Below are 12305 nucleotides of genomic sequence, written 5' to 3' on the forward strand. Positions count from 1 at the left end.
GAGCTCTTCTCTGGTCATTCCAACAAAAGAACTGCTTTATTGTGATGGATTTACCAAAGACTGGTATCCAACTGCAGACTCCAACAACCCAGACAACAATCTGTTGGATATTTAGGCTTCCCTGCAGTATTTTGAAAGGGCTGTCCCTGGGCTGCAGTTCAGCTTGACCCAGACAACGTCTGTGTTTTCCTCTTCTTAATCTTTGACATAATAAAAGCAAACAAGAAAAAAAAACAAGGACTTTTAGCAGATCCTCCTTTGTTTGTACTCCAGGCTTGGCATTCAGTAATGCTCTGTACCAGCCCTGTCACTGGCAGAAGGCCAGCAATGAAATCTGAAATCAGAAGAGCTTCAAATGAGAGAATCAAATGAGAGACCAAGCATCTGATGTTCCCTATTAAGTACCTCTGGATATAGCCCACAGATTAAAAAATAGCTTTTCTTGAGAAGCATATATAGATGAGAACAGAATTGATTGTCATTTTACCCAAAAAGGTAGTTAATGATTTTTTTCTTCCATTTTTAATATTTTAACAGAAAGTTGATATAGTATCTACTGCAAATATTAGGTCATTAGATGATAAGAGATACTCACTGACTCATTGACTCGATTTTATTACTAAGTAATAAAACTTCTATAACCTTTTGTTTAATATTAAACAAAAGCTCCATATAAAAATGTTAGCAAATGAAACAGTAACAAGTGTTTGGATTTGTGCTTTCCTGTGTACAGAAACACAGAGATGACTGCTTATAACAACAAACTGATGCTTTCCAAGGGAGAAAACACGTATAGACAGAAACAAAATTTATCCAAAGACTGCATCAGATTCAGACCTAAATTATAAAAGTTCATTTTCATTGTCTTGGGTGGTGATGCTTTCTTTTCACGGACACCTCTTTCCAGAAGGAAAGGTACAGGCAAGGTGGATCTTGAATAAACACTGATCTCAACATTGTTTGTCTCTTTAAACATAAAGAGATTCTTACTGTGGTTGGGAAGGATGAGAGTGGTGGCACAAGGCAGTGGACAGAAGCCTCTTCTGTTCCTTTTCTATTAATTTCACATCTGAAAGCAACTTTCCGAGTACTCAGCTTCCCTGATTTTCCTTCAAGAGTCCACCACAGCTTCATTTTGCAAATACCTATCCCCAGGAAAGCTATCCTACAACAGTTCGCACTTGGAAGGGAGATTTTTAGTTAATTCTGCCTGCTTACAAGGCTCTTCCAACACTAATATAAGAGAATTATTTTTCAAATGGCAAAAACACAGGCACTGCCCTGTGAATTCAAGTGTAAATAGACCATTTCAGCTCTCTCTCTCTCTCTCCCTGGCCCCCCCCAGTATGAAAAAAGCTACTAAGATTTGAAAGTTTCCTTTGATTTTTCACTTCCCTTTTTTCAGCAGAGCACATGAAAAAAGAAAAGAATCACACAAGTATTTTCAGAGTACAAAGGTGGTAACTAGAATAACAATGGGCTAGTATATTAAAAAGAAAAAAAAAAACAACTAAAAATCCACTCGCATTATCTCCACAAGTACATACCCAAATCATCTTTTTGAAGCTGATACTTCTGATGAAAGCAATCAGTGCAGCAAGAACAACCCACTCCCCCCCCCCCCCGAACAAGAGTAATGCCTAACTTCTCTACTGCCAAAATATTTTTTTATTAATTTCCCTTCATCCCAGCCCTAAACTCTTCTAATGAATCAAGAACAGAAGAGCTCTTCCTGGACAACTTCAGAGTAGGAGAGTCAACTGTAGGAAATATGGGGCAGGGGTGGGGAGGATGAAGAGAGGGGTAGGAAACGTTTTCAATTTTCATCAACCTGACAGCAGACGCCTAGGAATAAAAACCATTTGTCATCCATCTTTTCAAGAAGGCTAATGCAAAGAGAACCTGTTCTAAAAAAATGTCAGAAAGACAAATTAATAACCCTATTGATTTTCCATCACTTGGGCCATCAATGTGAACGGAACAGACAAGCAGGAAGCTGCAATGAATAGAGCTACCCAAGCCCCTGTATAGCTATGACAGGCAGCTGTGCAGAGCATTTTGCTATAATCATAACAAAGTTTCCCTAGTCAGCAGTGACTTACACCAGCCAAAACATACTCAACTTTCAAAGTCATAAACTTTGTCTGGAGGGCAGGAACTGGGGGAGTTTGGTTCTCTTCCTTATCAAGGCGAAGGGAACCGAGCGCCAGCGAGTGAAAGGGACTCTTGGGGACTCTTCCCACCTGACTTCTCCCCCATATTCCTCTGGCCAAGAAGGAGCCACCAAGGACTTTAATGGTTTTGTTGTTGTTGTTTGCTATTACTGGCTGACAAATAATCTATGCTCAATCAGATGAGCCCAGTGTTGCTGTGGGTAGGAAGGGAGACTAATCATCTCCATGTTCTGCCATGTAAGGCCTATGCATCCTATGAAGCAAACTGGAAATTTTCTCCACTTTGCACTTCATGAACTTCACCTGGTGCTGCACATGGTCTTCATTGCAGCCTTGGAGGAGATCACCAAACACTCATCACTAATGTTAGGTGAAGTGGAGCATGATTTGCAGCTGCAAATACTCTCCAGAGGAACCGCAGTCCAGACCACACATCCAAGCTCTATGAAGACCTCGGAAAGCTCAGTCCCAAGGTCTTCTTCAGCTACAAGCCCTTGGTCTGTAAATTACATGTAATCACAGCTACTACAAATTCATATCAGAGCTCCAAAGAGACAAAAAAAATCCTTATCACAGCCATCCTGAGTTGACAAAAAGGGCTCCTCATATTGATCTCAAAGAGGAGTTAATACTGTTTTCTTTCATTTATGACTTGCAGAATGAAACCTTGGGGATGCAAAGGGGATGGCCTAGATCACACAACAAAGGTGTGAATTGAACCCACATCCTCGAACTCCCTTCTAATTCTTTAGGCATTATATTCTACTTCTTTGCCGGAAGATGGCATCCTCAAGAAATAGATATATTTGATAAAACACTGTTTACTGAACAACCAAGGATTAATGACAGGGAGAAAAAAAATATCAAGCTCTTCTCTAACATACTTGGGATTTTGATTATTGTCATTTGCAGTTCAATTTAATATTCCTAAATATGAAGGCCTTGAAGGCACTAGCCGGCTGTATCCAAGCATTTTGTAAGAAGAATTAAGTTTCTAAGGGCAGCCCTGCAGCAGCTGCTCTAGAAGATGCCTGGCCAAAGCCTGCTGTTGCAAGCACAGTAATGCCAAATTCCAATTAGGAAAAATGCTCAAAAGAGACCAAACCCACCATTACCACTGACATGAAATGAAGATGAAAGATCAGAGGAGTCCTTAACGCATGAGCACAATTCACCTGCACAGAAGACTGGTATAGGACAATGCTTTGTACCCACAGGGTGTTTTTCACCCAGTTTATTTCTTTCCCATACAGTTCAACTGTTAGTTGAACAAATTTGTATAACAAAATTGGTATTAACCTATCGAGTCAGGAGACAGGGAACTATTTCTTCTGCATCTGACTTGCTCAGACCTTATCCTCAATTCCATCTGCCTCTACTACTTACGCTCTGGAAAAAAAAATATAGAAAGCAGGTATTACTGTGGAGAAAGATTTTCTAATGATACAGTTGCTTTTTAATTAACAGATCTGCAGACAATTTAAGGGTGTTCTGACTTAGATGTTGCATATGCTCCAGGTGCGTGAGCAATACTTTGCTTTCTACAACATTTGACATACAATCCAAATTTCCAGTATTACCAGAACGAAAACTTCCAACTTCCCATCAGCACATGAGAACTTTTTACAGGAAAATCGCAAAGTCCTTTATTAATAAATAGGGATCAGTTTATGAACAGGGGATGGTAAATTGAGGCATAGAAAGGCAGATGTATTCTTCAAGAACAAAATAGTGGAGATGGTAACAGACTAGAAGACTGAATTTCAGCCCTATTATCCAGTTCCTGGATTACAATTATTTCTGTTTTACTCTACTGTAACCTAACCCTGTTCCAGCCTAATTTGCTTCCCCTTTAGTTCTCTGTTATTCTTAGAAGGCAGCAGACAGGTCTGCAAAAATACGTAACAAAACAGAATGCTCTCGTGCTGTGCAGATATTTAAATCTATTCATCGCTATGCAAATCCTACAGAATGGATCTGACTTCCTGTATCAAATACCTCTGTTAGTACTCTCCAGGACTCCCTGGTATATCTGAGATGACTGTTCTCACCTCTACATGAGTTAGCGTGCCTCAAGAAGCACATCCCCAGCCCAAATCACTGACCTGGGAGGTCTCTTGTTCCTTTACACTGCACGTGATAAGGGCCATGCTGCCAACAACAAAAATCAGGCACATGAAAACAGAGGGGTGGTGATGTTAACACAGCTGAAGTTGGCGTTATGGGAGAGAAGAGCTGGGCTGGGACACATAGGGAGCAGGCAGATTTGTTTGCCCCAAATCTTAAGGTGTGTGGGGGGTGGGATTGTTAATGGTCCACTGAAAAAACAGATCTGTGATATCCAAGATTAACAAAGACAGCAAGAGCTGCAGCACAGTCCTAAGAAACAGCAAAGCACAGCAATATTACTGCTGTGCTTCCTTTAACATGGGATTACCTTGAATACGGCAACACTTGATTTATTATTTCTAATGGGATGGAGAGGAGAGGCAAGACTGAACTGTTGTACGGGCACACAAGGCTACACTCGAATAGATAAATCAGTATTCTGGGGAATATCAGTTTGATTGCTTAGCTTTTATTAGGGCTATGACTTAAGCCTGCTAAAACAAGTTTTAACGCAGTTTGAGCACGGAAGTTAACAGCCTGTGAGACGTGAGAGCAGTCAGTAAATTCACGGCAGGACACGGACAACCCCGTCCTGGAGAAGGGCAGCGGAGGTGGAACAGAAGCGCCATTCACGGCCTGCGAGCCCTGACCGCGGGCGATGCTGGGAGGTCAGCGGCCCCGGACGACGAGGAGGCACAAACTGCAGCCGGCGTTAGCAGGACCATCCCCATCCCGTGTGCCGAGGTACGGGGGATTTCAGCACAGCTATTTCTGAGCCGCCCTGAAATGAGCGGTTTGTGATTTGCCAGCAGTAGCAAAGGCTGTAACGCTGACCCCAAATGAACACCCCTCTACACCAGCCACGGGTCTGCACCATTTTTTGATTTGCGTACCTGTAAACTTCTACTGGGAGTGCGTAAAGAGGCTGTAAGCCTGCTGGGAGCATGCTTGGTTTTCTTCACAGCCTTGGCTGACCCAGCACAACAGCGCAGGCGGTACGCCTTCCCACCCAGCTCCCCCAGCATCTTGACTTTGATCAAAAAGTCGAGATAGTGAAACTGATGCCATCGTGCACACCAACAGCAAACAAATTTGATTAGCCCGACAGAAATGTATGATTTCTGCAAGTTTTGCCAAGATTTTATCTAAGGTCTCCTCTTCCTGCCCCTGCCACGATGTACACTGTAAATATGTAGAAATTTGAGATCTCTGCAGTAAGCAATTGCATACTGAAACTAAGTTATATTTTCTGACAAAAAATAAAATTCAAGCTGCGCTATATAAAATACCTTATTCCTGACAAAAGCTTTGAAAACAGAAATAATATTCAAAATACATCTTATTTTTATGCTCTATTAACCACTATATGCAAATTAAACATTTATCACTTCTGAAAGTTAAAAACAATTTCTAATAGTCTGTAGTTAAAAAATACTGCCGTATTTGATATCAGCATCTGAAAAAATTAACTGCCAGAAAATCAGTGATACAGTTTTAACTTATGTAGCTCTGAAGCATTTGAGAATGTTAGAAGAGACTTCAGAGGGGGGGAGTTAGGTTTCTGGTTTGTAGGTGCAGCTTTGTTCGGGTTTTAACATTTTCATATGGTGATGTTTCTGTTTTTAGGCCACTCTACATCCCTATTCAGGTGATATTATTCTTTTGCAAGTGCTACCAAAAACAATACAAAGAAAAGACCCTGAACTGAAGAATAAATGCATAAATGTATGCACACACCACTTATCTCTCAGTACTCTCAGAACCTATCCCACTGACTCATTAGATAAAAATCACATTTTCACTGAGATTCTAATTTAAATAGGTTTAAAAACAAAGCTTCCATATTTAAGCTATACAAAAATAACGGATTAAGTTATTTAAATGCTAGCAAAGGTACACAGAGTAATGTCAAGGTATCATACTGTCATTACTTTAAGAAATGTACTGGGGCAAGGGACTTAGCTCTAGCAGGTCACTTTCCCCTCTAATAGCATTCCACCGGTGCAGCAGCTGTCACGCCGACAGAACAGCCCATTAAGTTCTCAGCCAAAGCCGAGGCTCTCACTGCAAAGTGCTCTGCCCCATTTCATACTGAACTTCACCTTGGCAGCTAAGTGCAGCTTTAGGAAAATATGTCCTCTATACTTAGCACTGCTTCTTCCAGACCTCACTCAGATATTTGTAAAAGTAACAGCCTAAGACCTTAGCAATTACATGCAGTAAGTCGGCTAGCTGAAATTCTTACTAAAAATATTCAATAACCATTGAAGAGTTCTTGCTCAGGAATAAAAGAAGTGTTTCAGATACTAACTATTGCTACACACTAACTGTTCTCTAATGCTTGCACAGTTTCCCTATCAGCATGTTCTCCAGGGGACCAGAGAGGTGCCACAGTATTACAAAGAGATGCAAGTTTCTGTGCCTCACACTCACGAATGCAACTGATGTAGTAAGGATTGGGAATCATGAATCTCATGAGTTTTACACAGCTGTGAGCAACTCAATGTGTGTGCCCTTTTACATCTTTGGGCATCAGCTTTTACCAATAATATGTGTATTGTGAAGCCAAATTAGTTGGTGTTTGAAATGGGCAAAGACTGTGAGCATTAGCAGAAAGTCCCTGAAGTCCATCTCTCCATATGCTGCTTTGGTCGTTTGAAATTTCAAGTGCTGTGGGAAATGGGTGCCCATGCTACTCATCTACTCTTCAGGGAACTGGGGCCAAAGGGCCGGACCCACAAGCCAAACTTTTCATCTCTTGGATGAATTTGAATAATACACAGGTAGGAGGAAGTGGATATGGAGAAGCTTTGTAACTAGAGCAAAGAGTATTTCCTCCATTAAGTGCAGTATTTTCTGCATTACTAGGAGTAGAACATTAAGCAGAGCAAACAGAACATGATTTCCCAAGACAGCAAAGTTGTCAAAACTGCAGAATTTGTCTGTTTTTCCACCTGACATAAGCATATTTCATAAATTTCTCAAAGTACCTCATTTAACTTTGCTTCTCTTTGAAAGAAAAGAATATACCTTTGATCAAAGCTATCCACCAGGAACACCACCTTTTAAAATGATAAATGCATCATTATTCAGACTACTGATAGGAATTCTTTTGGAAAACAGTTCTCTGTACCTTGAGAAAAAAAGTTAATAGAACGAGATTGTATTAGAGGACAAAAATGCTGACACTAGCCTTGACGTATAGAAATCAGCATTCTGAGAAGCAGGACAACTGGACAATACTGGGCCAAATTAATTCAGTACCTTCTATCATGCAGAGACAGGTATATGTAAAGGGCCCTGCAAGCACCTGCTTTTCCTTGTGGACAGCACCAGCACTTTTGGAACATCAGAACAACATTTTGTGGGAAACCAGTTATTATTAAGCTTACCAATGCAATGTAAAACCTATCCAGAGGTGAAAGTCCACTGTAGACTGACAAAATTTGTGGTGGGCTCTCTAGGGCAGGGCAGCAGTGTGCCTGAAAGCTCTTTTCATCAAACATCAACTGCACAGAGAACAGACTGGATGTGCTGCACCAAGATCACCCTCCTGCTTGAAGGGCAGTGAAAGAGCCACTTACCTGGAACCTTTGCACCAACTCCAGTGACTGGCTGTCATTCTGGTCTGCTTCAAGGATGACGTCCGTCAGTTTATGTATGATCACATCCAAAGGGCCCTGGTCTTCAATGGGTTTGGTGAGGTCAAGCTGAAGAAACCAGAGAGAAACCTTTTGTTATAATGTGGAGGATCTGAGGCTCTTGCCCCTGTCCAAGGTGTTCCCATCACACAGGTGGCATTTACACGCTGCCTTTATTTCGATACATTACCTAAATCCCTGAGAAATGACATTTCACCGTCTGCCAAAAAACTTTACTCAGATATTTACTTCTCAGCAGTATACATCGGACTTCATGAAAAAGCAGTGAAATTGTTGCCAAGCATCCTTCATCCAAAGGCCTATCTGTGCCGACTCTCCACCCTGAGCAAGTATTTCCCACTTCAGCTCTCTTCCCCGTAGTTACACGTACACACAAAAGGAATGAGCCAACAATAATTAGTGCCACTAATAAGAGGAACGCCTACCGTGCCCTTCACCCTTCGGGACTGCACAGAACAGCACCCAGGGCAGTAACACAGGTAACAAATACACAGCTCAGGATCACTGCTGGCTCATCTGCTGCAGGGAGAGCACCGAGCTCTAGGGAGGAGCGCTGCGCCCAGAGCACGGCAAATATGCTTTGGCAGATAGCTGGGTAGGGGAACGCAGATTTGGGATGGGCTCGGCCGAAATTCAGCTCCGGACAGCAGGGAAGGGCCCAACAAGGAAGGAGATGTGTCACAGGGCTTGGTCCCCAGTACCAAGGCAGGGTTCAAGGAGCAGAGCAGCTCCCTGTACTGGAAGAGGGTGGAGGTAGGGATCTCCTGAGAAATCTTAGGCAGGGCTCCTGGACCTGACGGGATGCAGACACGAGCCCTAAGAGAACTCTCTAATGTCACTGTGAAAGCTCAGACTCATCCCACCAGGCCACATATCCAAACAGTAGATTTCTGCTACACGAGCAAAAAACCCTGCACCACGAGGACCACCCGGCTGCAGCACGGAGTCCCGCAGAGGCTGGAGGATCTCCACCCTTTGAGGTTTTCAGACCTGACTGGACAAAGCCCTAAATAACTTTACCTGAATTTAAAGCTGAATCTGCTTTGATTGAGATGACGTACTAAAGACCTCCTCAGGTCCCTACCAAACATCCCAATCCCATGAAGCTACTTATCGGACCTGAGCATTTTCAGTGTAAATAACCGAGCAGGCTCACGTTCTTGCCAACACACCTGGCTGCCTGCAGCACGAAGGCCACCACAACATCAGCTGCTGCTCCTCCAGCAGTGCCGAGGTGCGCTGCAGCAGCGGCAACTTACGCCTGTAAACAGCAGGGTGGAACGTCTTCAAAATGGAAGACAGACGCGTGCTGCGTAAACTGCAGGTGGCATCTGCTCCTAAGGGCACGGGCACAGGCACGCTCCTTCCCACGGCTGCCACTGCTCCTGTTCGCCCTGGCGTTGCAGATGGTGCCCGGTGGGGAGAGGAGGAATGGCCAGGAGAGGCTGTGGGTGCTCTGTTCCGGGAGATGCCCCATCCTCACCGTCTCATCAGCTTGGGTTTTGTGCTATATAATTCCCCACCGCGTAGAAAGGGCTCTGCTTTGACTTAGGAGCGCCTTAAGGAAGGTAACAGTAAGAAGGGATTGCTCGAGCTCGAGCACCAACAAAACTGAAGCAGCAGAAATTTCGCAGCCTTGTGATAATACGCCAGTTGCCAGTCTCACTGACCCGTGTAGCTGTTTAGGCACTCCAGGCTTACTCGAGCAAAGTAACTGGAGACAAACTGAGACACAAGCATCCTTCCCAGCAGAGACCACCTCTGCTTGCACATTACATTATGCTCCTGCTAATGGTCACAGGTTGAGGCTCTAGTGCTATCTTTGAAGTACTCATGCAAATCCTAATGAGACTGGAAAACGCATTGCACATCTTCTGAGGAGACTCAGAGGCACCGTTTACAGGCAGGCAGCAGGCCCTCTGTATGGGAAGGTGATGTAAAAGCAAAGACAAACAAGACGGACCTGAGGGGGATGCTCGGGGTATGGCAAGGCAGCCCCCAGGAGGTCTGGCTGTTCTAGCACATTTTGGCTCCCATGAGCAGTGCAAACCTAAGTGTCTGCAGAACCAAGTGGTGTGAGTTGCAGCTTAGCTAAGGACGTGGAAGGAGACCGTCTATTTTTGCAACCAAGTTCCAAAAAATTAGTTAATATCCTTAGAAGAAACCTCAGATGATCACACTGCTTTTCCTGATATTTTTTTTTTCATCTATCACATCTGGAAGGAAACTCCAAAACAAAGGGTCCATTCAGCCGAGTCAGAAAGTTCCCAGTTGCCAAAGTATAAAAATGTGAATTAATCCTTTTCCAGGGCTTCCACTTTGAAAAACAGTGAGAAGCAAGTAAGTATCTGAGATTGGCTACCCCACCGCGTTCTTACCGCAGTTGCAGCTCAATCTGCACAGAAGCACTCAGAACCCAAGAAAACAGTCCTCCCTTTCAGCCTTGACCCAAGAATAGAAGGAGCCTTCACGGCATACGCAGGCATTTTCAGCAGAGCGTTTTCCAGAAACATAAGACATCTGGGCAAGATAACTTCCTCACAAAACGTGTCAGCTAAAACCAACAGGCGTTGGTTTACATGCCGAGCATGTAAACAAAATGCACCTACCAGGATTTGCACAGGCAAATCAGAAAGTGTTAAAAAGGGCTCCTGTAACAGTGCTGGGCTTCCTCCCTTGCAAATAAAGTGATCCTGGATGCAGCAGCACGCCCAGGCAGCTGCTTCGTGGGCAGCTCAGCGATCGCTTCAAGTGGCTCAGCAAGGGCAGCAGGTACATTTCGGCCACACAAACCTTCACAATTTGATCCGAGATTTTGTGGATTGGCCGATCAAACCGCTTGCAAGAATAAGTTCTCTGTGTTCCGGGCCACGCTGTGGAAAGCAAATATTTCTGAGCTGTGTGGAATTTGGAAGTGTTCCACCTTCCTTTTATATACCAAGGAAAAAAAGTTAGAGTAAAAATAAAAAGGTTTGAAGGGGAAAAAAGGAGCCTTTTCAAGTGGAGTATCAGGCCCAATCACAAGTCAGTGAAAGTACAGTGCAAAATTTCTGATGGCCCTCTGCTGAGACAAACACTGATTCATTGTTTGTCATCAGCTGGAATTTGAGCCCTCCTACTTCCCTTCTCTTTCAGCATCTCTCTCTCCAAACGATCTTTGCGTTTGACATGATCACCCCAAGGTTTGTTTTTGAACAGAACTAACGCCATAGCAACAGAAGGGAGAGAAAAGATTTATCAGCACTAGCTTGAAAAAACAAACCATAGCCATGGCGTGCTTTCTTCTGCAAAGTAGGCTACGGTCTGTATTTCCTATTCTGCTTTCAAAAAAAAAAAAAAGGCCAGCTGGGTATTGGTTTCATGTCACTGCTACTTACCACCAGAACCCAGCAGAGATCAGGTGAATGACGTGGAAGACAGTGTCAAAGCTGTGCACAATTTGTAGAAAACACCAGATATGAGGCATTTGCCTTCCCAAGTTTTACAAATCTGTATATGGAAGAAAGCAACCACGAGGTAAATGTCCTCATCACTACACCACTCACCTTCCAATAGAAAGGCTGGCTGGGAGTTAAAAAGCACGCCATGCTTAGAAACCTCTCAGCCCCCAAGAGCATCCACCGGAGAGCAAGTTGCATGTGTGCACGGCTCCATCGCTGCCCTCGTCTTCCCTCCCCTCCTTCTGCTGTCCTCCAAGCACACAGGCAACACGTTATCCAAAATCGTTATACAGGAGGGCAAAAGCAGTTTGTTTCCATTAAGCGTAATTTGTTGAAAGTCTTGGGGTTGTTTTTGTCCGGAACACTGGCCATCCATCGACACTGTGGGGACGGGACGAACGCCTGGCAGCGTGCCACCGCTCCCCCGTGCTCCCACCCACCAGCGGCTCTGGGAGCAGAGTTCAGAAATAAAGCCAGGTCCAAGGGAAGAGATCTGGAACCGTTCACTCAGGGGAAAAAACAAACAAACAAACAACCCTGCAAATGCTGCATTTAGCAAAAAAAACATTTATCTAAATGACTAATTTTTTTTTTTTTTTAATTTTATCAACGCTCCCATCCATGCTATAATCAACTGTATTTCAGAATCTGGCTCAGCAGGATTGCTTTTTTTCTTTAAAGCTCTTTTGCAGAAATAGTTTTTGCATTATCATTCACATGAAATGAAGCCTTAATGCCAACCTGTTCTGTTCTCTGAACTGAAGACAGGATCTGCCCCCTGCTACATCCCTGAGGAATTTACAACACATTTCTCCCTTTCCATTTATCCTCATTTTTCTCTTAATTTATTTCCATTAAAAAAATAAAATAAACCTCATTTTCTTCAAGCATTTTGCTCCCAGTCTGCAAACAACTAATGA

The 12305-nt window shown here is 43.5% G+C and overlaps 1 protein-coding gene across 3 annotated transcripts in view; it reads right to left on the reverse strand.

Annotated features, from left to right (window-relative positions):
* Nucleotides 1–12305, reverse strand: part of ITPK1 (inositol-tetrakisphosphate 1-kinase) — a 143079-nt gene that overhangs the window by 66666 nt on the left and 64108 nt on the right. For 2 of the 3 annotated variants that reach the window (XM_083839833.1, XM_083839835.1), the window contains exon 4: nt 7868–7993. In XM_083839833.1, coding sequence (XP_083695959.1) covers nt 7868–7993 — 126 coding nt within the window. Of the gene's footprint in view, nt 1–7867; nt 7994–11490; nt 11886–12305 lie in introns of those variants that run through there. The other variant, XM_083839834.1, reaches the window with a different exon arrangement.

The sequence above is a fragment of the Anser anser genome (assembly GCF_964211835.1).
Source record: "Anser anser genome assembly, chromosome: 5".
Taxonomy (NCBI): domain Eukaryota; kingdom Metazoa; phylum Chordata; class Aves; order Anseriformes; family Anatidae; genus Anser; species Anser anser.